Source organism: Tenrec ecaudatus, chromosome 2 (genome assembly GCF_050624435.1).
Source record: "Tenrec ecaudatus isolate mTenEca1 chromosome 2, mTenEca1.hap1, whole genome shotgun sequence".
Classification (NCBI taxonomy): Eukaryota; Metazoa; Chordata; class Mammalia; order Afrosoricida; family Tenrecidae; genus Tenrec; species Tenrec ecaudatus.
The window spans coordinates 224,194,220-224,217,467 of NC_134531.1; the positions used below are offsets into that span (position 1 = coordinate 224,194,220).

The 23,248-nt window shown below is 41.1% G+C and overlaps 1 protein-coding gene across 2 annotated transcripts in view; it reads left to right on the forward strand.

Moving 5' to 3' along the window:
* SCAF4 (SR-related CTD associated factor 4) overlaps positions 1-22,800 on the forward strand; it is a 67,832-nt gene extending 45,032 nt beyond the window's left edge. For both annotated transcript variants that reach the window (XM_075542377.1, XM_075542379.1), the window contains exons 16-20: positions 1,024-1,181; positions 3,727-3,892; positions 3,973-4,059; positions 4,282-4,407; positions 21,517-22,800. In XM_075542377.1, coding sequence (XP_075398492.1) covers positions 1,024-1,181; positions 3,727-3,892; positions 3,973-4,059; positions 4,282-4,407; positions 21,517-22,448 — 1,469 coding nt within the window. In that variant the 3' untranslated portion in view covers positions 22,449-22,800. The remainder of the gene's footprint in view (positions 1-1,023; positions 1,182-3,726; positions 3,893-3,972; positions 4,060-4,281; positions 4,408-21,516) is intronic.
* Positions 22,801-23,248: the final 448 nt, after the last annotated feature.

Genomic DNA, 23,248 nt, shown 5'->3' on the forward strand with positions numbered 1-23,248 from the left:
TGATGAGCTTTTTTAACTTTTGAAATCTTACAAATCAGCCTTTATTTCCCCCACTCCCTCACTTGCTTTTCATCAACACAGAATTCCTTACTTGCAATACTGTTATTGCTCTCTTCTGCCCTTGACAAAACCTTCATTTTGAAACCAGCCTCATATGACCGGCGTTTTTGTTTTGGTTCAAGAGTATCCATTTCTAATAGGATTAAAAAAAACAAGACTTTGACAAAATAAATAAAATTTTAAGAGACAAGACTTTGAAAAAGTACTTTCATGGTAAAACACCCCCCCCCCCATGTGTTGGATGAGGGGGGCGGGAGAGTCTGTGCGGGCAGGAGATGCAGGATGTGAATTAACACCGAGACCAGAGGGGAGAGACAGAGCACAGACACAGACACATCCTTACCAGTTCATCTGCCAGCATAAGTGAATCACTACGGGTGCTTCTGCGTATTGGAGCCGTCCATGTCATAGGACGGCTCTGATTGGTTAGATGTGAGTAAACAAACATTCAAAGCCCTGCAGTGTCAGCAGGGCTTTGAATGAACAGTGGAGAAACGTCAGTCCCCATGAGATAACGGGTGCTCATCCCATTACCTCGGGGGGAGGGATGGGGGTCCAGCAAGATGTTACACCTCGCTGGGGTACCACTGACCTGTGAAACCGAACCCCAGTTTTTCAACACATTTTTTGTGCTGAAAAACTCGGCTTATACACAAGTATATACAGTAATTGCATAAAGTCTAGAATCAAGTGAGTTGACTTATAATCTTGCCACTTTCTAGGTGTGTGACCTAGACAAGTTGTGGATGCCCTTCCTATGTAAAGTGCTTAGAATGTTGGTATATATAAAAAGCATTGTTTTATACTGTTTTTACTGTTTAATTTCATTAATTGTAGGAATTACTAACTTCAATAGATTGCTAGGCTTTGCCTATAATTAACATGTTAAAAACCCTATCTAGGTCTGGAGTTATTCAATGAAAATTGTAAACTTGTATTGTTCAATTTCATTATCTCTCACAGATTGGAAAGGAATTCCCAAGAAGCCTGAAAATGAAGTTGCTCAAAATGGAGGTGCAGAAACCTCACACACAGAACCAGTATCACCCATACCTAAAGCTTTGCCTGTACCTGTCCCTCCGATTCCTGTCCCTGCACCTATAACAGTACCTCCTCCGCAGGTGAGACGCTTGTAGCAATTGTTTACACTTGTGTCTGAAAGACAGATTGCTAAACCTTATTTAAAAGGTTGATTACAAATGTCTCTAGAGATACGAGTTCATACACATTCTAAATTTTTTGTACATCCAGGTCTATTGTTTATAAAGTCAACACATTTTTAAGTGTTAATATAAACAATAAACTATTGTCATACTTCTATATGTATTATTCAACATGTCTTACCTTGTAATATATCCAACATGAAACTACTAAGAGTGACTGTCTCACTCACTCACTGTCTCACTCACTCATTATCTCACTCTCACTATTTCACTCACTCACTGTCTCACTCACTCATTATCTCACTCTCACTATTTCACTCACTCACTGTTTCACTCACTCACGACCTTAAATAAATTTTTTTTAAAAAGAAACTAAGAGTTACATGTATTCTGCTTTTTTTTTTCTTATCGGGCATTTATCCTTCAGGGACCTTAAAGCTCTGAAGTAATCTGGATATGTACTCACAGGAAACAGCTTTGAGGGAAGGTGGCATCGTTTCCTGCTAACCAGGGGGTCAGCAGCTCAAACTCACCAGCTGCTTCTTGGAAACGCTCAGGGACAGTTCAGTTCCACTCTGTGCTTTGGAGTCACTGTGAGTCGGAATCAACTCAGTGACAGTGAGCTTGGTTGGTTGGTTGTTTTGTTGTTTCTGTTTTAGCTTTGAGGGAAGGAGAGCTGCTTAATCCGGAATTTGACTGGTTCCACATAATTTCTTATTTTTTCTTAACGAAATCTGGTTAATAAGTTGAATGTTATTTAACCTGATGGCACATTCTTAAGAGTGTGTGTCGTGTAGCCAACCAACCTGTTATTAAGAAAAGGATCTGGGTTCTGACAGAACTGAGTTTGTTTATCAATTCCATTGTGTATATTCATCGGTGTGGCTTTGGGCAAATCACCTCCCCTTTGGACTTTTAATTTCCTATATGTTAATGTGCAAAATTCCTCTTGACGTTACTCTTGGGATTGTTTACCTCTCATTCCAGTAATTGTGTGAGGTTTGCTTTTTCTCCATTCTGTCAGACACCAATATACAAAATTCAAACTGACTGCCATTGAGCTGATTCCAGCTCTTAGTGAACCTATAGCACAAGGTAAGACTGCTTCTGCGGGTTTCTGAAACTATAACTATTTTTTAATTAATTGTTTTATTAGGGACTCATACCGCTCTTATCACAATCCATACATACATCAATTGTGTAAAGCACATTTGTACATTCATTGCCCTCATCATTCTCAAAACATTTGGTCTCTACCTAAACCACTGGCATCAGGTCCTCATTTTCCCCTTTCCTCCCCACCCCCTTTCCCTCATGAACCCTTGATAATTTATAAATTATTGTTTGGCCATATCTTTCCCTGTCCGACATCTCCCTTCACCCACTTTTCTGTTGTCCGTTCCCCAGGGAGGAGGTCACATGCAGATCCTTGTTATTGGTTCCCCCTTTCCAACCCACCCTCCCGCTATCGCCACTCACATCACTGGTCCTGAAGGGATCATCCGCCCAGGATTCCCTGTGTTTCCAGCTCCTGTCTGTACCAGTGTACATCCTCTGGTCTAGCCAGATTTGTAAAGTAGAATTGGGATCATGATAGTGGGTAGGTGGAGGGAAGCATTTAGGAACTAGAGGAAAGTTGTATGTTTCATCGTGACTATATCGCACCCTGACAGGCTCGTCTCCTCTCTGAAACCCTTCTGTAAGGGGATGTCCAATGGCCTACAAATGGCCTTTGGGTCACAGCTCTGCACTCCCCCCCCCCATTCACAATGATACGATTTTTTTTCTGATGATGCCTGGTACCTGATCCCTTCAACACCTCGTGATTGCGCACAGGCTGGTGGGCTTTGTTGCTTCTGAGCTAGATGGCCACTTGTTTACCTTCAAGCCTGTAAGACCCCAAACTCTATATCTTTTGATAGACGGGCACCATCAGCTTTCTTCACTACTTTTGCTTATGCACACATTTGTCTTCAGCAATTGTATCAGGGAGGTGAGCACACAATGATATGATTTTTTGTTCTTTGATGCCTGATAACTGATCCCTTGGACGCCTCGTGATCGCACAGGCTGGTGTGCTTCTTCCATGTGGGCTTTGTTGCTTCTGAGCTAGATGGCCGCTTGTTTATCTTCAAGCCTTTAAGACCCCGAAACTGTATCTCTTGAGAGAAGTAAAAAACCTTGTCTTTTTCTGATGGGGCAGCTATTGGTTTTGAACTGGTTACCTTGGTGTTAGCAGCCCAACATGTAACCGCTACGTTACCAAGGCTCCTCAGCCAGCAATACAGGATGGTAACTTAGAAATGAATGTGCTATCATAAAGTAGAAAGTAAAAATTTTGACTTCTGAGTGTGGTGTGTACCGGTGATTACTAGCTATTATCTAATTTGCGCGATCATAATTTTAGGGGGGCAAGAACTTCTTTTTTAGCTGTAGGACATTGTATCGCTCACTGTGCGCGTGGAGGTGGTGGATGTGTGGTCTCATGTTTCTTTCTCTGTAGGTCCCACCCCATCAGCCAGGTCCTCCTGTAGTTGGTGCACTCCAGCCACCTACTTTCACACCTCCTTTGGGAATCCCCCCTCCAGGCTTTGGTCCTGGTGTTCCTCCTCCACCTCCACCACCGCCGTTCTTGCGCCCAGGATTCAACCCAATGCATTTACCACCAGGTATGTTACGTCTGAGAAGACACTCTTCTCGAACCCAAAATGAAGTGGCACAGCATAAATTGGAATTGTTTTTCTTGTAGGTTTTCTTCCTCCTGGACCCCCACCTCCTATAACACCACCAGTATCCATTCCTCCTCCTCACACTCCACCAATCAGCATCCCAAACTGTAAGCATACTTACCCTTTGTGTTCACCTGTCCTCTTGGTTGTAGAAGGGAGCGTAAACCAGTTCTAGAGACAATAGTCTGCCAAAGGAATGCCTACCATGCCAAGGAGGCAATTAATTATTCAGCTTCACATGTTGATGTGATTATATTCCTTAGCTACTATCGCTGGTATAAATGAAGACACTACAAAAGTCTTACCTATTGGAAATCCCATTCCAACAGTGGTGTCTGGGGCTAGAGGAAGTGCCGAGACTGGTGACAGTGTGAAAATGTATGGCTCTGCGGTGCCACCTGCTGCTCCCACGAGTCTGCCCACGCCGCCGGTAACCCAGCCTGTTTCGCTTCTTGGTAAGTTGATTTTTTTATCATTAATCTGTTTTTGTTTTTCTTTTCATAAGTTAGGACGTTTTGTTTTTTTCTTTTTAAACAGTGCTTGTTCTGATAATGTGTTCATTCTCTCAGGCTAATTTTTTTCTTTTGAGTAACATCTTACTCCTAAAAAAGAAAGGGTGAGTCAAAAAGTAGTGCTATTAGGACTCTAGTTCATACATGCACTGGCTTATTCCAAATAAGACTTTTCAAACATGTCCTGTGATTAGTGCGTGGCTGCAGACAAATTCCTTCAGAAATATCCTTGTCCTAGTTTCCTTGAGGGTTCCTTCAAAAAGAGAATAGTTAACTTCTGGTGATTGCTAGACCGTTAAGGTCAAGGCAGAGAGGTCAGCATAGCACATTATAAGGGGTTTTTTGTATTCTCAAAGGGGTTCTTGATAGATTTTTCTCAAGAACACAGGACAATCATGGGGGATTTATTGGGCAAAGTTGTAGGATACTTTAAAAATGTATTGCTGAGGGAAAGATTTGCAAAGTTGTATAAAGGAATGTTTTCTGTCCTGACAGCCCTGCTTCATCTTCCAGGGTTATAAGGGCTGTCCTACAAGAATTTTTGTTGGGAAATCTTTCCCTATCCATCCTTCATCCCTGAGTTTTGCCCCTTCAGACTTCTTTTTGCTTCCCAAACTCAAAGAACTTTGAGGAAAAACATGATCTGAGCTCTTAAGGATGCCATTTTGACTTAGTATAGATCAAAGAGCACAGACTTTTAAAAAAATCATTTTATTAGGGGCTCCTACAACTCTTATCACAATCCACACATGCATCCATTGTGTAAAGCACATCTGTACATTAATGAATTGCCCTCATCATTCTCAAAACATTTGCTCTCCACTTAAACCCCTGGCATCAGGTTCTCATTTTTTCCCCTCCCTCATGAACCCTTAACAATTTGTAAATTATTGTTTTGTCATATCTTGCCCTGTCTGATATCTCCCTTCACCCACTTTTCTGTTGTCTGTCCCCCCAGGGAGGAGGTCACATGTAGATCCTTAAAATCGGTTCCCCCTTTCCAGCCCACCCTCCCTATTCCCTCCCAGTATCGCCACTCACACCACTGATCCTGAAGGGATCATCCACCCTGGATTCCCTGTGTTTCCAGTTCCCATCTGTACCAGTGTCCATCCTCTGGTCTAGCCAGACTTGCAAGGTAGGATTTGAATCATGATAGTGGGGGACAGGGAAGAAGCATTTAGGAACTAGAGGAAAGATGTATTTTTCCATCATTGCTACATCGTACCCTTACTGGCTTGTCTCCTCCCCAAGACCCTTCTGTAAGGGGATGTTCAGTGGCCTACAAATGGGCTTTGGGTCACCACTTCACACTCCCCCTCCCCTCATTCACTATGGTAAGATTTTTTTTGTTCTGATGATGCATGATACCTGATCCCTTCGACACCTTGTGATCGCACAGGCTGGTGTGCTTCTTCCATGTTGACTTTGTTGCTTCTGAGCCAGATGGCTGCTTGTTTATCTTCAAGCCTTTGAGACCCCAGACGCTATATCTTTTGATAGTTGGGCATCATCAGCTTTCTTCACCACATTTGGTTGTTCACCCTCTTTGTCTCCAGCAGTTGTCGGGAAGGTGAGCATCATAGAATGCCAATTTAATAGAAGAAAGTATTTTTGCATTGAGGGAGTACTTGAGTGGAGACCCAATGTCCTTCTGATACCTTAATACTAAACCTATAAACATATGCTCATAGATCTGTTTCCCTATCTACATATATTAATGTATTTGCATATGTAAATGTATTTGTGTAGACCTCTATAAATTCCCTTTGCCTCCCAGCTCTTTCCTCTATTTCCTTTTACTTTCCTCCTGTCTCACCAGCATGCTCAGTCCCCACCAGGATTTCAGCAATTCCTCTTGGTTACATTACCTTTGATCGTGCCCAATCAGGTCTCTCAAACCCTCCTCACCACCAATTTGGATCACTGTTCTCTTGTCCCTGGGTTTGTTAACACCACTATCTTTTCCCCTCATCTCCTCCTCCCATGTCCCCCTGGAACTGTCGGTCCCATTGTTTTCTTCTCCAGATTGTTCATCCAGCCTATCTTATTTAGATAGACCTGCAGAGATAATAACAAGACAGAGCAAAACCAAGCAACAATATACAACAAAACAATGACAAACAAAGCACAAGAACGAGAGGCTTATAGTTAGTTAAAGGACTGTTTGTTGGCCTTTAGGAGTGCTTTCCAGTCCAGTATGTTGGGGCACCATGCCCTGGCCCCAAAGTCCACCTTCAGCATTCCCTGGGGCGGCCACTCCATTCCCTTGCTGTTCTGTTGCACCCCTTAATGTTTTGCCTTGGTCTGGCAGGATCAGATCGGGTGCACTTCCCACTCTGTGTCTCTGGTGTTGTCCCCTATAGGGCCATGGGTCAGTGAGGGGCTCCATGTCTCATAGTGGGGCCGGCCATGTGGTCCTCTCTGTCGACTGGCTGCTTTAATTGGGAACATCGTCCTCACGACCTGATGGGCCAGGATGGAGCACAGACTGTTTAGGGAAAGGTTTAAAACCCCAAAACCCAAACTACTGTCATGAGGTTGATTCTATCTGGTCGCCGCCACCTCGTAAAACTGTGTGCAACCTCACCCGAGGTTTTCCAAGATTCTGAATCTTTATAGAAGCAGCCAGCCTCATCTCCTTCCATGTAGCTGGTGCTTTTGATCTCACTGACCTAATGGTTAACAGCCCAGCTCTTAAACCACCACACCACTAGGTCTTCTGGTGAGCTATATGGAGAAACAATAGCTTCATGTTTTGATGGTTTTGCTTTATAAAGGTTTCTACTGGTTTGGAGCAGTGCCTTTTGACTTACCCTTGTTTCTTCCCTTGGTCTTTACCAAGAGAGTAGCCCAAGAGACAAGTTTCAAAGATAGTCATGTTTGCTTGTCCATCTCTAATAAAACTCTAGATTTGCATATTTTAACTAGAAATAGATAAATGATTAAAATAATCACTAAAAAGCAATTGGGACAAAGTTTATGATTGACATAACTTAGGACTCCTTCCCCATCCCGGGGCCACTGGCTGCCTTCTTTGTGGGATAGCCATGGCAGTGAGATGGCTTTGTTCCCTAGGGGCGGTACACAGCCTGGGTGAATGTTTTTCCCCTGACTCCTCAGTGTTCTCCTGCTTTACCTGGTGTTCTTACACATCTTTCAGGAGAATCACCTCTTAAATCTAAATCAGTCATTTAGACTGTTTACATCTTAAAGGGAGGGGACTTAATACCCTTAACCCTTGCTTGCTAGAATTACGTACTGGTTAGAGTAGTAGACTATCTTTTAAATAAACAAATTCATTTGAAGTGAAATTGCCAATTATAATCTATACTTGATTGTCTTAATGGCGACCTCCTATTTCCTTAGTATTAAACTGTTTATGTGAGCCCATGGATATTTTTAAGATTTGATTATCTTGGGGAGGAGATATTGGTTACCTCTGGAATTTAGGACTATGGATATTTATTTTTGGTCAAGAATTTTTACTTTTCCCTTTGTACCTCAGCACTATTGGACAGTTTTACTCTGTGTGTATTATATTTATAATAAAAATCTGTCTGTTTTTAAATGGCATGCTGTCTCCTGCCCTCTCTAAGACGAAGCTTAGGCTGATGGTAAAATAATTTTTATTTTCTTTAGTACACAGAATGGGTAAAGGTAAAACAGAATTTGAGATTAAAAATTGTTCACTAGTAATATAACAGTAGTTGTCATAAAAATGGAAATTGTCTATTTTAATGAGAAAGTTGCTCTGGAGAGTTCTGCCTCCTAACAGAAATCATGTAGTAGAAGGAGCATTGGACTAGGAGCCTGGAGACCAAACATCTTTGGATCTGTTTTATGTTGCTTACCTGTAATAAGATGATGGCTCAACTCCTTGACTGCATTATCCCACCCATGCACCGCTTTATGAATTCCCTTTAAAATAGAATTTCCTCCTTGAGGAGTCACGAGTATTAATGAGATCACTTGATTGCATTTGTTTGTGCATGTTTCTGAGCTAGAAAAAGGCCGGCCACATAATATATACTTGGATGAGTTTTTGAATGAGAATGTTTTACAATCTTCAATAGTTAAGAACCACTGCTTTCAAATAATCTTAAAGACTAAGCTGTCCCCGTTGGTTGTATTGAAGCCTGTGTTTAAAACTGCTCTGAAACACATCAAAAGTTTTGGTAAGTCTGAAACAAACATTGTTTTAAACCAAGCACTGCTAGAAAAAGAATCAAACCTAGAATCTTTTCAGCTTTTATCACCACCCACCTACATCTCTCTGGGTTTTTCCACAGGAATAGGAGTTGTGTGAAGGTAGAGGCTAAGTGGTTCGCAGTGTAAGGTGTTTCTGTTTCACCTCTGATTAGCTTCATAATATTAACCAGTTTGAAAAAAGAGTAAGGTTTGACCAGATTACGATGAAAACTGTCTTAATAAAAGCTATATTCTTAACTGAAAATGCACCGGTTTCTGTCATCCTGAGGATGATATTCGTTTAGTGGGAAACAAAAGGAATATTTCTTAAGAACTGATTTATTGGAGGACAGGGGCGATTTTTTAAATGTTGCTGCAAATAAAAGAGAATTGATCCAAAGGACCCTAATCACAGTTCCACCATTTTGATAAGAATTGTAGTAATCAGATAACAGTATTCCTCCTGTTGTAAAGCTTCGTAATTAGGTTGAGGTAAAGCTAAATCTGTAAATGAGGTTAGGTTAACCAGTGGCAGTGCTGAAGTTAAGATCGCGTTCACATTTCCTTTTGGTGCTCTGATGTTTTTGCTTATGACAATAAGGCGCTGTGCTATACACCAGAAACTCTTTGTAGCTTAGAAAAAATATCACACCTCAGGTGTTTTTTTCCTCATCTGTAGAAAGGGAAATAAAAATGACACACTAAAGTGTTGTGTTGATTCAATGGGTTAACATACACGGGTGCCTGACATAGGACAGACACCCACTGAGTGGTGGGTGTATGTTACAGGTAAGAAATGGCAGAGATATTGAGAATATATAGGAAAAATGTTTATATTTTACCATCCTAAAATTACTGAAGCTCTGATGCATTTTAACTGTTTGTGTTGACAGAGGCAGATTTTTGAGACATGTGTCTTGATAATAGTTGCCTTTAGAGATTTTCAAAATATCCCCAATCTTCAATTCACACATACACAATCCACCTCAGTTGGTGTGCTGAGAAAGCCTGATCTTCACAGTGGTATGTTTACATCACATAATTTAGTATCTATAGTCTTCCTGTTAATTCAAATGATTTTCATTCACTGACAGGTACCATTGACCCTTAATTGAATCAGCAGATGCAAGTATGCAATAGATCTTCAAAATGCTGTAGGGGAGGCAGTGGCCTTAAGGAATGGTTTGATTTGAATAATTTTCTGTGAGATCAGACTTAGTCGAGGGTGCTAGTGCTGGAGTAGTGACTACTATATCTGCAGTCAGGCTCAGCCCACGCTTCTGAACGTGGAGAGAATGAAACCTCCCTCTTAGAGCTTTCGGTAGTTTTAATGCTGATATCTCAACATGAAAAAAATTATTTGATGCACAATAATAATTCAACATCATTTGATTTTTTTTAATCTGTAAACAAGTTTTAATATCATTTGATTTTTAAATCTGCAACCTTTGCTCAAGTTCTTAGTACAACACATTCAGGTACTAGAACACTGGTGGGTTCGGTAAAATTAAGGACAACATTACACAGTCCAGTAAGGAGAGAAGGAATGTGAGAAAAACAGTTAGCTCATTCTTTTTACTGTAAAAGTGTCTGTGGTTTATTTTTTCCCCCAACTTTTGTATAATATGTACCCTCTAATATGATGTATAGCGCTTTTCTTTTAATTAAAAAATTCGTTGTAAATGTGAAACTTGGGTTACTTTGGTGTTCCAAACAATAAAAAAATCATACACAAAAGAAAATGTTTGTTTGTTTTACCTATCTCTACTGTGTTACCAGTATATCCAAAATATCTTTCCAAGGATAAACTCTTCCAAGTTGGACTCATTCCTTTTATGGAGAATTGAAGCCTCTTCCCCTGCCAAGTACATTTTTCATGATTGATGTTCACAGACTTCTCCCTCTGTTTGTCATAGTACTGTGAATGATAGTTCGTTTGAAAAATAAGAGTAGATTACTTGTGTGGTTGCTTTCCATGTAATTGCTCTTTTTATGGTTGCCGGTGGGTTTAAAGAAAATCTCAAATTGGTGGCCTCCAGGTTGGATTGCTATAACCCTTGGTATGGTGTGCTTCAGGCCTGAGACACAGGTATGTTTCCTGAATCACCCCAGTAGGCAGGGAAGGTGATGAGCCTGTACTTGGACACCAGAAATTATATGGACAAAGGCGGTTTGTGGTGGACCTGTATACATACGCAGATACGTTTACTTTTATGCAGTAACTCTTAAAACTGCCTAGAATAGTAATACATTGATCAACAACTTCAGTTTTTAAAATTTTACTGCATATTAACTCAATTTCGACTCATAGCAACCATATAGAACTGCCACGTGGGGTTTCCAAGACACTGTAAGTCTTTAGAAAAGCAGGCTGCCACCTCTTTTTCCTAAGAGCAACTGATGGGTTCAAACCACCAACCTTTTGATTAGCAACCAAACAATTTTTATCGACTGTGCTACCTCAATTTAAGTACTATAAATACTATAAAGTTGTTTTTGTGGTGGTTTCACTTAGCTTTGGATTTCCCTGGTCTCTTGTCTAGAATTTAGTTTTTCTGTAGACATTTTTTTTAAACAATTTATTGGGGCTCATACAATTCTTATCACAGTTCATACATATACATCCATCAATTGTATAAAGCATATCTGTACAGTCTTTGCCCTAATCATTTTTTTCTCCTCTTTTCTTTTTTTACATTTTATTAGGGACCCATACAACTCTTATCACAATCCATACTTATACATACATCAATTGTATAAAGCACATCCATGCATTCCCTGCCCCAATCATTCTCAAGGCATTTGCTCTCCACTTATCTGTAGACATTTTTAAGAGAACATTTCAATTAAAACATTAGAGCACCAATCTATTAGTGTCAATAACATTTAAAGATTAGAGTTTTTAATTGCTGTTAACACCTAATGTTTGTTGTTTTGTGGTTAGTTTTTAAGATGTTTTTGTGGGGGTTTTTTTCTTACTGTGAACTTTAATATGTTTATGTACATTAGATTATAAACTAGAAATATACCATCTTTTCAATTTTTTCAGGAGTGAAGGGGGTTGGGAAGAAGCTTGTTGACTGTATTTATACTAGGAAAGTGTTTGTGTCCAAGAATGCATCATGGTGCCTTCAATATAAGGGGATAATTCTAAATAACAAGATGCAACATGTTTGTCTTGGGTGTGTTTGTACATAAATTCACTGTGTACTTTCTCAGATGGTAAAGTACTTTGGGAAGGGCTTGTGCAAAAAACTTGAGAATGGCTTATCACATTGTCTGCATCGCTCGACAGGCTGACACTTCCTAAGTTGCTGCTGAACTCTAGCATCATTAAATGTAAACCTTTTTGAGCTTGAGGAAGGTAATCACTTGTTTAAGTTGGAGGGGGAGAAGCCCTCCTTTGGCTTTGGTAGATAGAAGCTACTGCTATGCATATTTTCAGGTAAGAATTGTTTTCTAGCTGACATTGAAAATAACATGCACTACAGACAACCTGACAGAAAGCTGGCTTTTATTACAAACTTTGAAGCATCACAGTATTCTGAACTCTAAAGAATAGCTGCTATATTTGCCTCTTGTATTGAAGAAATATCAGCACTCAAACTAAAATTTTAAAAATCAAATATAAAGCCTTCAGGAAATTAAGACACCTGGTGGTACAACTGCTTAAGTACTTGTGCTAAGCAAAAGGTTGTTTTGAACCCACATAGTGACTCCACTGAAGAGAGACCTGGAGATCTGCTTCTGGAAAAATTCCGACCAAGAACCACTTTATGGCTCAATTATGTCATGTGTACCTGTGAGTCTGAATAGATTGACTGGCAACAGTAGGAAGATTTTTGTATATTATTGCGGGGAGGGCCTCAGGGGAGTCATTTTAGGAGATACTAGTTGGTCTCAGATTGATTTTGTTTTTTTAATTTTGATTGCCATGTATTTGGTTTTATCAAAACTATATACCCTATATGCTAAAAACATACACATCTCAGTATATGTCCATTGTTGAAAGTTCAGATTCCTCATAAGATCTCTTGCTAGCATTATGAGCATGTAATCTTTATGTAGGATGCGATCTGAAATGCACTTTCCTCTCATTTTTGAAAACTAACTGCTTTTTTTCCCAGTACCCAGAACACCATGTGCCTATGATACAAATCACATAGGAATCTTTTCAAATGCGTATGTGCTACATGTAATTAACAGATTAATGTAGGCAAAGGAAGTACAACTGGTGGTTGTACTCTGATTCCAATTTTCTAAAGAAAACACTAGGGACCTTGGGGCAGGGGCCAGGGGTGTGGGATATGAGCGGTATATTTATGTAAAAGGCTAGTGTCATGCATTTTCTGAGGAATAAATAAAAATAAAACTATTGAGGACTGGAACGAAATGTTGAAAGAAAACTGCAACCTTTCGTAAAAGGTCCTGCTGGATTTGCAGTGGGGAACCACCACTGTTGGAGAACCTTCTGAGAAATATCCGTCCTGATGAATTGGTGTTCACTGGTGCCAGCACCACTCATTCAAAGTCCACATGTACTCAACTCAGTGCTGACTGGGTGCCCGGCTCCTGTTTGGGTACCAGGGAAAGTGGAATGGATTAAGACAATGCTAGTTTTCCTGGGGCTTACATTCTAAGAGGGATTTGGAAAATAAGCAAATCGATACATAATTTTACATTTTAAATTTAAAGACTGGGTGTATTACAAGGGATGGCCAGAAGATAACATTCAGAGGAAGCTGAATAAGGGATGGAGTAAGCCAGGTGAATGCAGAAGAAAGGAAAAGTATTTCTAACAGAAGGAAGAGTGAATAAGAAGAATGGGAACAAATGAGCATAGGAAGAGTGAGGGAGGAGATGGGTTTAAAGCAGGTTGGGATGGACCAGGTACTGGATGCAATGAGAATGATGGAGGAATTTGAGTGTCTTATTTTCAGAGTCCTGTGTGCTGTCAATAAGTAGGTTATAGGAGTTAAGGGCGGGGGTGGGGGGGGTTATGCCTTAGATGCAGATTGAGTGAACAGCTCACATTAAGGGTAATACAGTAGAGGTGATAGAGTGGTTAGATTCTGAACGTATTTTGAAAGTCGAGCTTTCAAAATTGTTTTCTGACACATGCAGTGGGAAAGAAGGGAGTCAAGGAAGACTTGCACTGGCTTCAGGCTTGGGCCTGTGGCATCTGGTGAAGTGCACCTGCCAGTCCTGTGTTCAGATGGAGGGGAAGCTAGTACATTAAAATGTTTTTGGTTAATTTGACCATCATATCTAGCTGTTGGTGTCAAGTAAACAATAGGTAAGTAAGGTTTAAAAATGTAAATTATGGGGCTATTAGCAGAAAGAACCACTGACTGGAGTCTGAGAGTACCTAGGAATAGGGGGTACATTGAGAAGTCGAGGAGGCTGAGCCCTGAGATACTTGGACATTTAGCAGTTGTGTGTGATACCAAGAGTATTCCCATGTGCCATTAATCTTTCAAACACATATATTATGTAATAAGCCTTTCAGCCCTGTGAGACAGGCAAAGTTACTTCCATTTTATAGACAGAGAAAACAAGCAAAGATGAACTTAGACAAGGTCACAAAGACTGAGCTAATGTCAAGTAACCTTATTCCATTATACTCTCGCTCAGCAAAGGAGGGTAAGAAGGCATAGCCAGGTACATACAGGGTGGTATTCTAGTAGCCGGGGAAAGGGCTTCTGGAAAGGAAGGAGACATCACCTGTTGGGTACTATTCATGCTCCAGGGAAGAGTGCTGAGGCTGCTGTTGAAGTTAACAATGAAGGCTCCTGGTGACCCCGCGGGAAATGATTTCATTGGAATAGTGGGTGCAAATGCCTAACTACCCAGAATCAGGAAAAATTGGAAGTGAGTTGGGACGTCTAACTGAGCTTAGGAAAATTGGGCAACTGCTAAAAGATGCAGAATAAAGAGATTTTTATTTTTGCTTTTAAAGAAGGATGACAGCTTTTTATTACATAGAAGCCCCATTAGAAAATGTTGGTTCAGTAAAGCGCAGAGGTATTTGCTAAATTGCTACTGTTGTGTACATGAGCGAATGGGAGCCCTGGTTCAAATGGAAAGCACAGATGACCAGACAGAAGGAGAAAGTAAGTAGACACGGATGCCGGTAAACTGGTAGACTGGGTGATACGTAGGGAGGTGAAAGGTGCCACTCCATGTAATGGATTATTTGCTAATAAAAACACGTGAAGTACAACACAGATGAATGTGTAAAAAGTCTTAAGAAGCCAGCCTCTGTTGTGTGCTGTGTTCATAATAGGCAAGTACATGATTACATGGTTTCCCAGGTTGGCAACAGCTGAAGGATACAGGTATCTGGGATGATGAAAAAGGTTGTGATGATAATGGTTCACAAGTTTGAGCATGCCCAAAACGATGTGCACTTTAAATAGAGTAGTAAGCTGCACGGATGCTCTCAATAAAGTTACTACAAAACAAAATAACCATGGAGAGCAAATGTTTTGAGAACGATGAGGGCAATGAATGTACAAATGTGCTTTATGGAATTTATGTATGTATGGATTGTGATAAGAGTTGTATGAGTCCCTAATAAAACTATTTAAAATAATAGTAACCAGGTAAGAGTGAACAGAGGTTTAGGGAAGAACCATGAACATGTGAAATAAATGGCTGGGTGCAAGAATTAAAGTTAACTAAGAAAATGTTGATTTGCTGGGTTATGAAACAGTTGCCGTCCAAGTAGATGCCAACTGATGGCAAGCACCATGTGTGTCAGAGTAGAACTGTTCCATAGTATTTGCAGTGGGTGATTTGGGAGCATTCACTCTCCAGATCTTCCGTCAAAAAGCCCTCTGTAGCCTTCTGATCTCCATTTAAAATGAGGCAGAAAGAATAGTGGGGTGAGGGGCAGAAGCAGCAATGCCTAACCTGGTTTAGGAACATACTAGGTAGCCTGGTTGTGTTTTACACCACTGTTGGGGGTTTTTCCAGGTGAATTGGCTAAGGGAGAACCAGGCTTCAAATCAGATCATGAGGGAGGTGACGACATGAAAGACATTGGAGCCATGATCCTATTGAGATTGGAGGGGGTCTGGGAAAGGAGTCCCAGAGAGTATGACTTGGGAAGAGGGCATCCAAAAGTGGGGTGTGTGAAATTGAGAAATCTGAAGTAATGAAAGATCCAGGGCATCCTGGAGACGGGTCATGGTAGAGTGGAAGCGAAGATCATCGGAGTACAAATAAAAATCAAGGTGATTCTTGTTACTTCTGCCTCTACTTTCCTCTCTCCCTTTTTTGTTGTAGCAAACCCATTTCTTAAAAAGTCGCACATAATTTGCCATGTTCTCTATGAAATCTTCAACTAACCAATGCACTTGGTCACTCCCATAGTTAACTGAAATCAAACCTGTTTTCTATTGTCTTTCTGACTACATTTCTCTGGTCCTTGCCCTACTTATTAATGTACCATTTGTATCCCTTTTCTCCAAAGATTTCATGGTTTGGGCTGTATTCCAATCATGTTGTCAACCTCCCCATCCTGCCCCTTCCTCCCCTTTAACTGTTTATTCATTTCACATAATTTGGGGTATCTACTCTGTGGGGGAGATGAAAATAGCTATCTGCTCCCATAAAGACTTACAGGCTAAGAAACTACATAGAGTATGAGTTAGAATCAACTTGATGATGGGGTTGGTTTGAGTTGACATTGTTAATATCACTTCTCCCAATATAAGTACTAGGTGCTGTTGGTTCCACTCTGTGAACTCCTAGCAAGCTCATGTGATGAAGGAAAGCTGCCTGGGCTATGATTTTATGGGAGCTGATGGCCATCAGGTTTTTCTCCTGTGGAGCTATCGGGGTTCATTGGAACACCCAAGCGTGATTCCTGAGCTCCGGATACACAGATCCTTCAGTACATCTCCACCATGTGTAATTTAGGTCCCCCCATCATGCTGCAGTGCTTTGGAAACTTGTCCTCTTCCCCCAAAACTTGCTTCTCTTCCCAAGTTCTGGTCTTGAATGATGCTTCCATCAACTCAGACATTCAAAGGAAAATCTACGTTCCCCACTCTTCACCCTTCGGTCCTGCCCCTTTATCACCTCTGCTAGGTGGGGTCTCAGCTCTGTCCCAGTTCCTGGATAAGAACTAATTACTCCCCAGTGTTTTCTTCCTTCCCTGTATGCAGCTTGCCAAAACAGTCTTTGAAAAACAAAAGTAGGATCATCTTGCTAAAAGCTCCTCAGTGCCTTTTCTTAGCACTTCATAGTCCAGATTCCTTCTTCGGTCAAATAAGGCCCCCAAGTTGCCCGGGTCCACCTAATCAGCCATATAAACCACATCTCAACAGTTTGTTGCTTCACCCCATTTTAAGCCTTTTTCAAAGCTGCTGCTCCCTTGACAACAATGTTCTTCCGCCTGCTGGCATTTACCTTTCCTTTGAGACCCAGTTCAGAGCTCCCCTATGACTGACTCCCACTCAGATTCCCTCATACCACAGTTAACAGTATTTACCTTGGTGTGGCCCTACTTGCTTGTGCTGTGCCCTGCCGGAAGGAAAGAACTGCTTAATATCTTTCTGTAACCCCAGTATATTAGAGTTCCTAAGGTAGGACGCGGAGGGCCAATATATTTGTGAAGTTTTTAAATTGGCAACACTGGAAAACTTGTGCATGAGATGGATACTTTGGATGCCATTTTTACCTAGACAGCCCATTACAAATTTCAGTGATCTACACATAGCTTTGCTTCTGCAGGGACTTTTGCCACCTGGCACATTTTAAATTCCTTTTTTTAAAATCATTTTTATTGGGGGGTTATACAACTCTTCACCATCCACCCGTTGTTGTCAAGCACATTTGTACATTTGTTGCCATCATTCTCAAAACATTTTCTACTTGAGCCCTTGATATCAGCTCATTTTCCCCTCCCTCCCTGCATTTTAAATTCTTACAAAAGAAATATATGGTTAATATAAGAAATTCTTAGAAAATATTAGGAAAGGGCTTCAAAATGTTTATGGGAAAGAATAAAATTTATAAGTAAAAATAGATAAAATGTATTCCATGAACATTTGAAGCCCATTCATTGGTAAACAAGAAACAAAAAGGAAGCCCGGGGAGAGGGAGGGGGAAAATGAGCTGATAACAAGGGCTCAAGTAGAAAGAAAATGCTTTGAAAAGAATAATGGTGACGTGTACAAATGTGCTTGATACAATGGACGTATGGATTGTTAAAAGAGCCCCAATAAAAATTTAAAAATACCAACATCCATAATGTTAATATTTCATGAAGGATGCTGTTTGGGACTAGGAATATTGTTTGAGAGTGCCGTGTAAGTTTTGTTGGCCCTTAAAAGTTGAGTTTATAAAAAGGAAAAACAGCTTGATGTGATTTTTTTTAGCTTTATTAGAAAATGGAAGAAATGTGAGTGCATAATATTTTACGCTAAATATTCAAATACAAATAACCATATGGGAAAGGGGGAACTGACTAAAAGGGTCCACATGTGACCTCCTCCCTGGGAGATGGACGGCAGAGAAGGGGGGGAAAGGAGACTCCGGATAGGGCAAGATATGACAAAATAACAATCTGCGGATTATCAAGGGCTCATGAGGGAGGGGGAGCTGGGAGGGAGGGGAAAAAAAGAGGACCTGATGCAGAGGGCTTAAGTGGAGAGCAAATGCTTTGAGAATGATTAGGGCAAAGAATGTTTGCATGTGCTTTATACAATTGATGTATGTATATGTGTGGATTGAGATAAGTTGTATGAGCCCCTAATAAAATGTAAAAAAGAAAGAAAATGATTAGGGCAAAGAATGTACAGATATGCTTTATACAATTGATGTATGTATATGCATGGATTGTGATAAGAGTTGTATGAGCCCCTAATAAAATGTTTTTTAAAAAACAAAACAAATACCCATATGTTCTAAAGAATAAGTGAGTTAGTCAACACATTTTAACGTGCCTTATAAGAGATTTAAGTAGATATTAAATCAGTCTAGATACTCCTCAAACGCATGCTGTCTAGAGCTTAGCCATATTCCCTAGAGACCGACGTTTATATTCATTAGGAAAAAACAATTGTCCTTGCTCACTGCTGAGCAGGGCCACCCGGTGGTTGAGGTGAAAGGGCCAGTTTGTCAGGAGTTGATTCCCATTGCCTCTACAGGACTCATCTGAACTGAACTTTGTGATGAAACTTGGAAACTCCCTCTAACAAGCCTTCCCCAATCCCTCTAGTGTTAGGAATGTGGCATTTGGCCTCTGCATCCTGGGATACACCTCGCCAACTCCATAGCAAGTAAGCTTTGACCAGTTTAACCCCTTAAAAAACGTCTTTTCTACTAAGTTGGTTGAAAGGTCAAGCTGGATTTTTTAAAGGTGGTTCCATATAATACTTCTATTATAAGAGACATGTCTAGACAGGAACGAGCTTTACTGAGTTGAAGTCCACAGGTGTTAACACTCAAAAGGGGAGTCACAGCGTGGGTGCCTTTTGGTTACCAGTGTATGGCTAACACTCGAATGTCCACTCGGTGATACCGAAGAATGTGTTCGGTCTGCCACTGAATTTTAGTTTCATCTGTAAGATGAGGTTCGCTGGGATTTTCCTAACAAGCGGCTAAAGGGTGATGCTCTTTGCTTCACCTATCCTCTTCACAATTCATTTTCGACTTCACATCTGACTCATGGCAGCACGGTGTATTAATGTTTTTTTCCAGCTCCAGAGTACTTACTTTCAACTGTGGTGGGTAGTGGGATAATTTGCAATAAGGTACAAATTACCAGGAATGTGTTTGTTTCTGCTAATGTAAATATTTAGTGTTAGGCTATCATCTGAATAGATAGTGTGTAGAATAATTATTTGAACACTTAAATTATGTAACAAGGCATTTTCTCTCGAATCTTAACCAGTGACAGGTACTATCACCATTTTATATGCCCTTTCTCTGATGCACGTATCTACTGTTAATTCCTGAGTAAAACTACTTTCCCATATATCTTTATAAGCATTTGTAAAGGTGGCGAGTCTGTTTAAAAGAGTCATAAAATGGTGAACATGTTGTCAGATATATAATTTTTAGTGGTTGACAGAATAGTATTGGACCTTATGCTTATGTTGCAAAATTGTAGTACAAATGCTTTTTTATCATTCATATACAAGGAGCCCTGGTAGCAGAATGGATTGTGAGTTGGCCTGGTAACCACAAGGTTAGCAGTTCAAAACCACTAGCTATCCCTTAGAACAGTGGTTCTCAACATTCCTAATGCCGTGACCCTTTACAGTTCCTCATGTTGTGGTGACCCCCCAACCATAAAATTATTTTTGTTACTACTTCATAACTGTAATTTTGCTATTGTTGTGAATTGGGTGACCCCTGTGAAAGGGTCATTTGATACCACCCCCAAGGGGTCATGACCCACAGATTGAGAACCACTGCCTTAGAAGGAAGATGAAACTCCTACTCCCGTAAAGATGTGGTCTCAGAAACCTCACGGGCAGTTCTGCACTGCCCTAGAAGGTCACCGTGCACAGTAATTGACTCGATGGTAGTGGAGTTTTGTTGTTTTGTGTTCAGTATTTATACCGAAAACAGAGGTATCCCAGGAACATGTAAGACTCATCAGTTCACTGCATGAGTGGGAGAACGTTGTTACAAACTGTACATAAAATCACAGTCAGGGCAAAAAGACTAAAAGGATCACTTTCCAGCTGTGTCACAGGCATTTCTCTTGATTCCCAACCCATCCCGTGTGCATCATGTTCTGACAGTATCTAGAACACTTTAAATTGCCAGAGCACAACTTCTAGAGATCCTGTGGTACCTTCCTGTAACAAATGAGAAACCAAAAACAAATTCCTTATTCTTTCCCGTCATTACAAATGGACTGTTCGACTTGTCAAACTCTTACAGTACCGTGTGAGCAAACCCTCAGGAAGATGAAAAAATAAAGCCAGTGAGACTGCTTTACTTGCAGGTGACACCGTGTCCTGTCTCACCACCCATCAGTAGAATGAAGGGGACTGGCGGGATGACTGACTGACGTTCGGTGGTCCTTTGGGCTTAGCAAGGTTCACATTAGGCTGTACTTTGAAAGGGAACTTTAAAAGGAGTTGGGAATGTTGTAAGGACCTTTATTTGTAGGCATTAACGTTGTAAAGTGGGGTGTGTGGGTTATGTGTTGGGTTGCTAACCACCAGGTCTGCAGTTTGAAACCACTCGCTGCTCGAAGAGACTTTCTACTTCGATAACCGTCTAGGAAACCCACAGGGACATCCATCCCGTCCTTTGGGTTGCCGAGTCAGGGTTGACTCAGTGTCTGGTTATTTTTGTTTTTCATGTTTAAACGATCCTTAGTGCATAGTAACTACATGACGGCCTTAATACAGACTGAGAGTAGCATTGAATTTTTCTGCTTCCATGACCTCCTTTCTCCACCATAGTCTTAAAGTACAATGAAGATTTAGAACCAAAGTGTAGAATTTTGTTGAGCATGCTCATGAAAATATTCATTTGGCTTGGATAGCTACAACAAGGGTTTATCTGGTGGAGACTTAAGCACATTGTTTTTCTCAAATGCTTTTTAAGTGTTTTGAGTGATGAAAAATGAGTGGTGGCTACAGGAGATTGTGGCCTGTGTGTTTTAAGATTGACATAGTGCAATTAACTTTTCTGGCATATTTTGACCTATAATAAAAGTTTAAATGTCTGTAAACTGTCCCAAACGTGTCATTCGCGTGCGCCCCCCACCCCCTTCCATTAAGGTTGATCCTGCAGCTTGAAGACACGACTGCTTCACAAAGTGGTAGCAGAGGTAGAATGCTTTCTTGTGTGTTACTTACATAGTATGCTGTCCTTGCCTTTTAGGCACGCAAGGAGTTGCACCTGGCCCTGTGATTGGGCTTCAAGCACCGTCTACTGGTCTTCTTGGTGCCCGCCCAGGCCTGATCCCGCTCCAGCGCCCTCCAGGAATGCCTCCCCCCCATCTCCAGCGATTTCCTTTGATGCCGCCGCGCCCTATGCCCCCACATATGATGCACAGAGGCCCACCACCAGGACCAGGGGGCTTTGGGATGCCTCCACCTCACGGAATGAAAGGTCCCTTTCCACCTCATGGCCCCTTTGTTAGGCCTGGGGGAATGCCAGGGCTTGGGGGTCCAGGCCCAGGCCCAGGGGGGCCGGAAGACAGAGATGGAAGGCAGCAGCCACCCCCGCAGCAGCAGCAGCAGCAGCCCCAGCAGCAGCCACCACCACAACCACCACCGCCATCCCAGCAGCAGCCGCCCTCGCAGCAGCCACCACAGCCGTTTAGAAACGATAATAGGCAACAGTTCAATTCAGGTAGAGATCAAGAAAGGTTTGGAAGAAGAGCTTTTGGAAATAGGGTGGAAAATGACCGGGAACGGTATGGGAACCGTAATGAGGAGAGAGAGAATAGCAATCGTGAAAGGAGAGATTGGGGAAGGAGAAGCCCTGACCGAGACAGGCACAGAGACTTGGAAGAGAGAAATAGACGTTCTAGTGGGCATCGAGACCGAGAGAGAGATTCTAGAGATAGAGAGTCGCGTAGAGAGAAAGAGGAAAACCGAGGAAAGGACAAGCCTGAGGTGACAGACAGGGCAGGTGGTAACAAAACCACTGAACCTCCCATTAGCCAAGTGGGAAATGTAGACACCGTTTCAGAACTTAAGGGAGAGGCCGAGGCACCAGTCAAACCTCCCGAAGAGTCACCTGCTGAGGCTACCTCGTCGGTTGAACCTGAAAAGGATTCGGGCTCAGCAGCAGAGGCTCCTCGCTGAGGCTGGGACTTACCAAAATGTGACAGTGACACTTGCTGGAGCGTAGCGCGAGGTGTACAGATGCTGTATTATATTTGCTCCTGCTCTATCACAGCCCTGCAGTAGTTGGTGGGGAGTTGTAAGCAATTTGATTGCTTCCCTTCTATTTAAAAATAGCCACAAAATAACAAAAAAAACCTGAAAATATGAATAAATATTACCCTTTTGCTGTAACTTTTTTAAAGTTTTGACTTTAAAAAGTTTACAAACCGTAATTAGAAGTGCTATTTTTTTTTTAATTTAAGACAAGGTAATGGTGAAAGCTCCTCAAAACCATAGGGATGTTTTTAATAAACTCTATTTTCGTAACAAACTTTAATGTGTGCTATTCTTCCTACACTGCATTCAGGTGGAATAAGATTGTTCAACATCAAAGTTTGGCTGTTAATACTTAAAGTCTAAATTAGACTAAGATGAAAATAGACATCTTTATACTCTCATTTGTAATACTTTTGAATTTCAACATTTCATTCAAAGGGTAAAATGATGGTGGTTTTAATGTTAACTGAAAAGTTCCTTGTTGTGTTTGAATTTCAGTTCATTCATTATAGGTGAGCTCCCACCCCTGCCCCCACTGAGTTTGTGGTAAATGTCCTGATTTGTACAGAAATTTTTCCAGGGTGAAGGGAAGCTGGATCCTATGGTTACAATGTACTGTAAACGGATTATCTGGGCATTATTTACTTAGAAGACTGGGGCTTTTTAAACATCCTTTTTTTTAAGTTGAAAGAAATGAAGGTTGGTTAACATTCACAACTCAA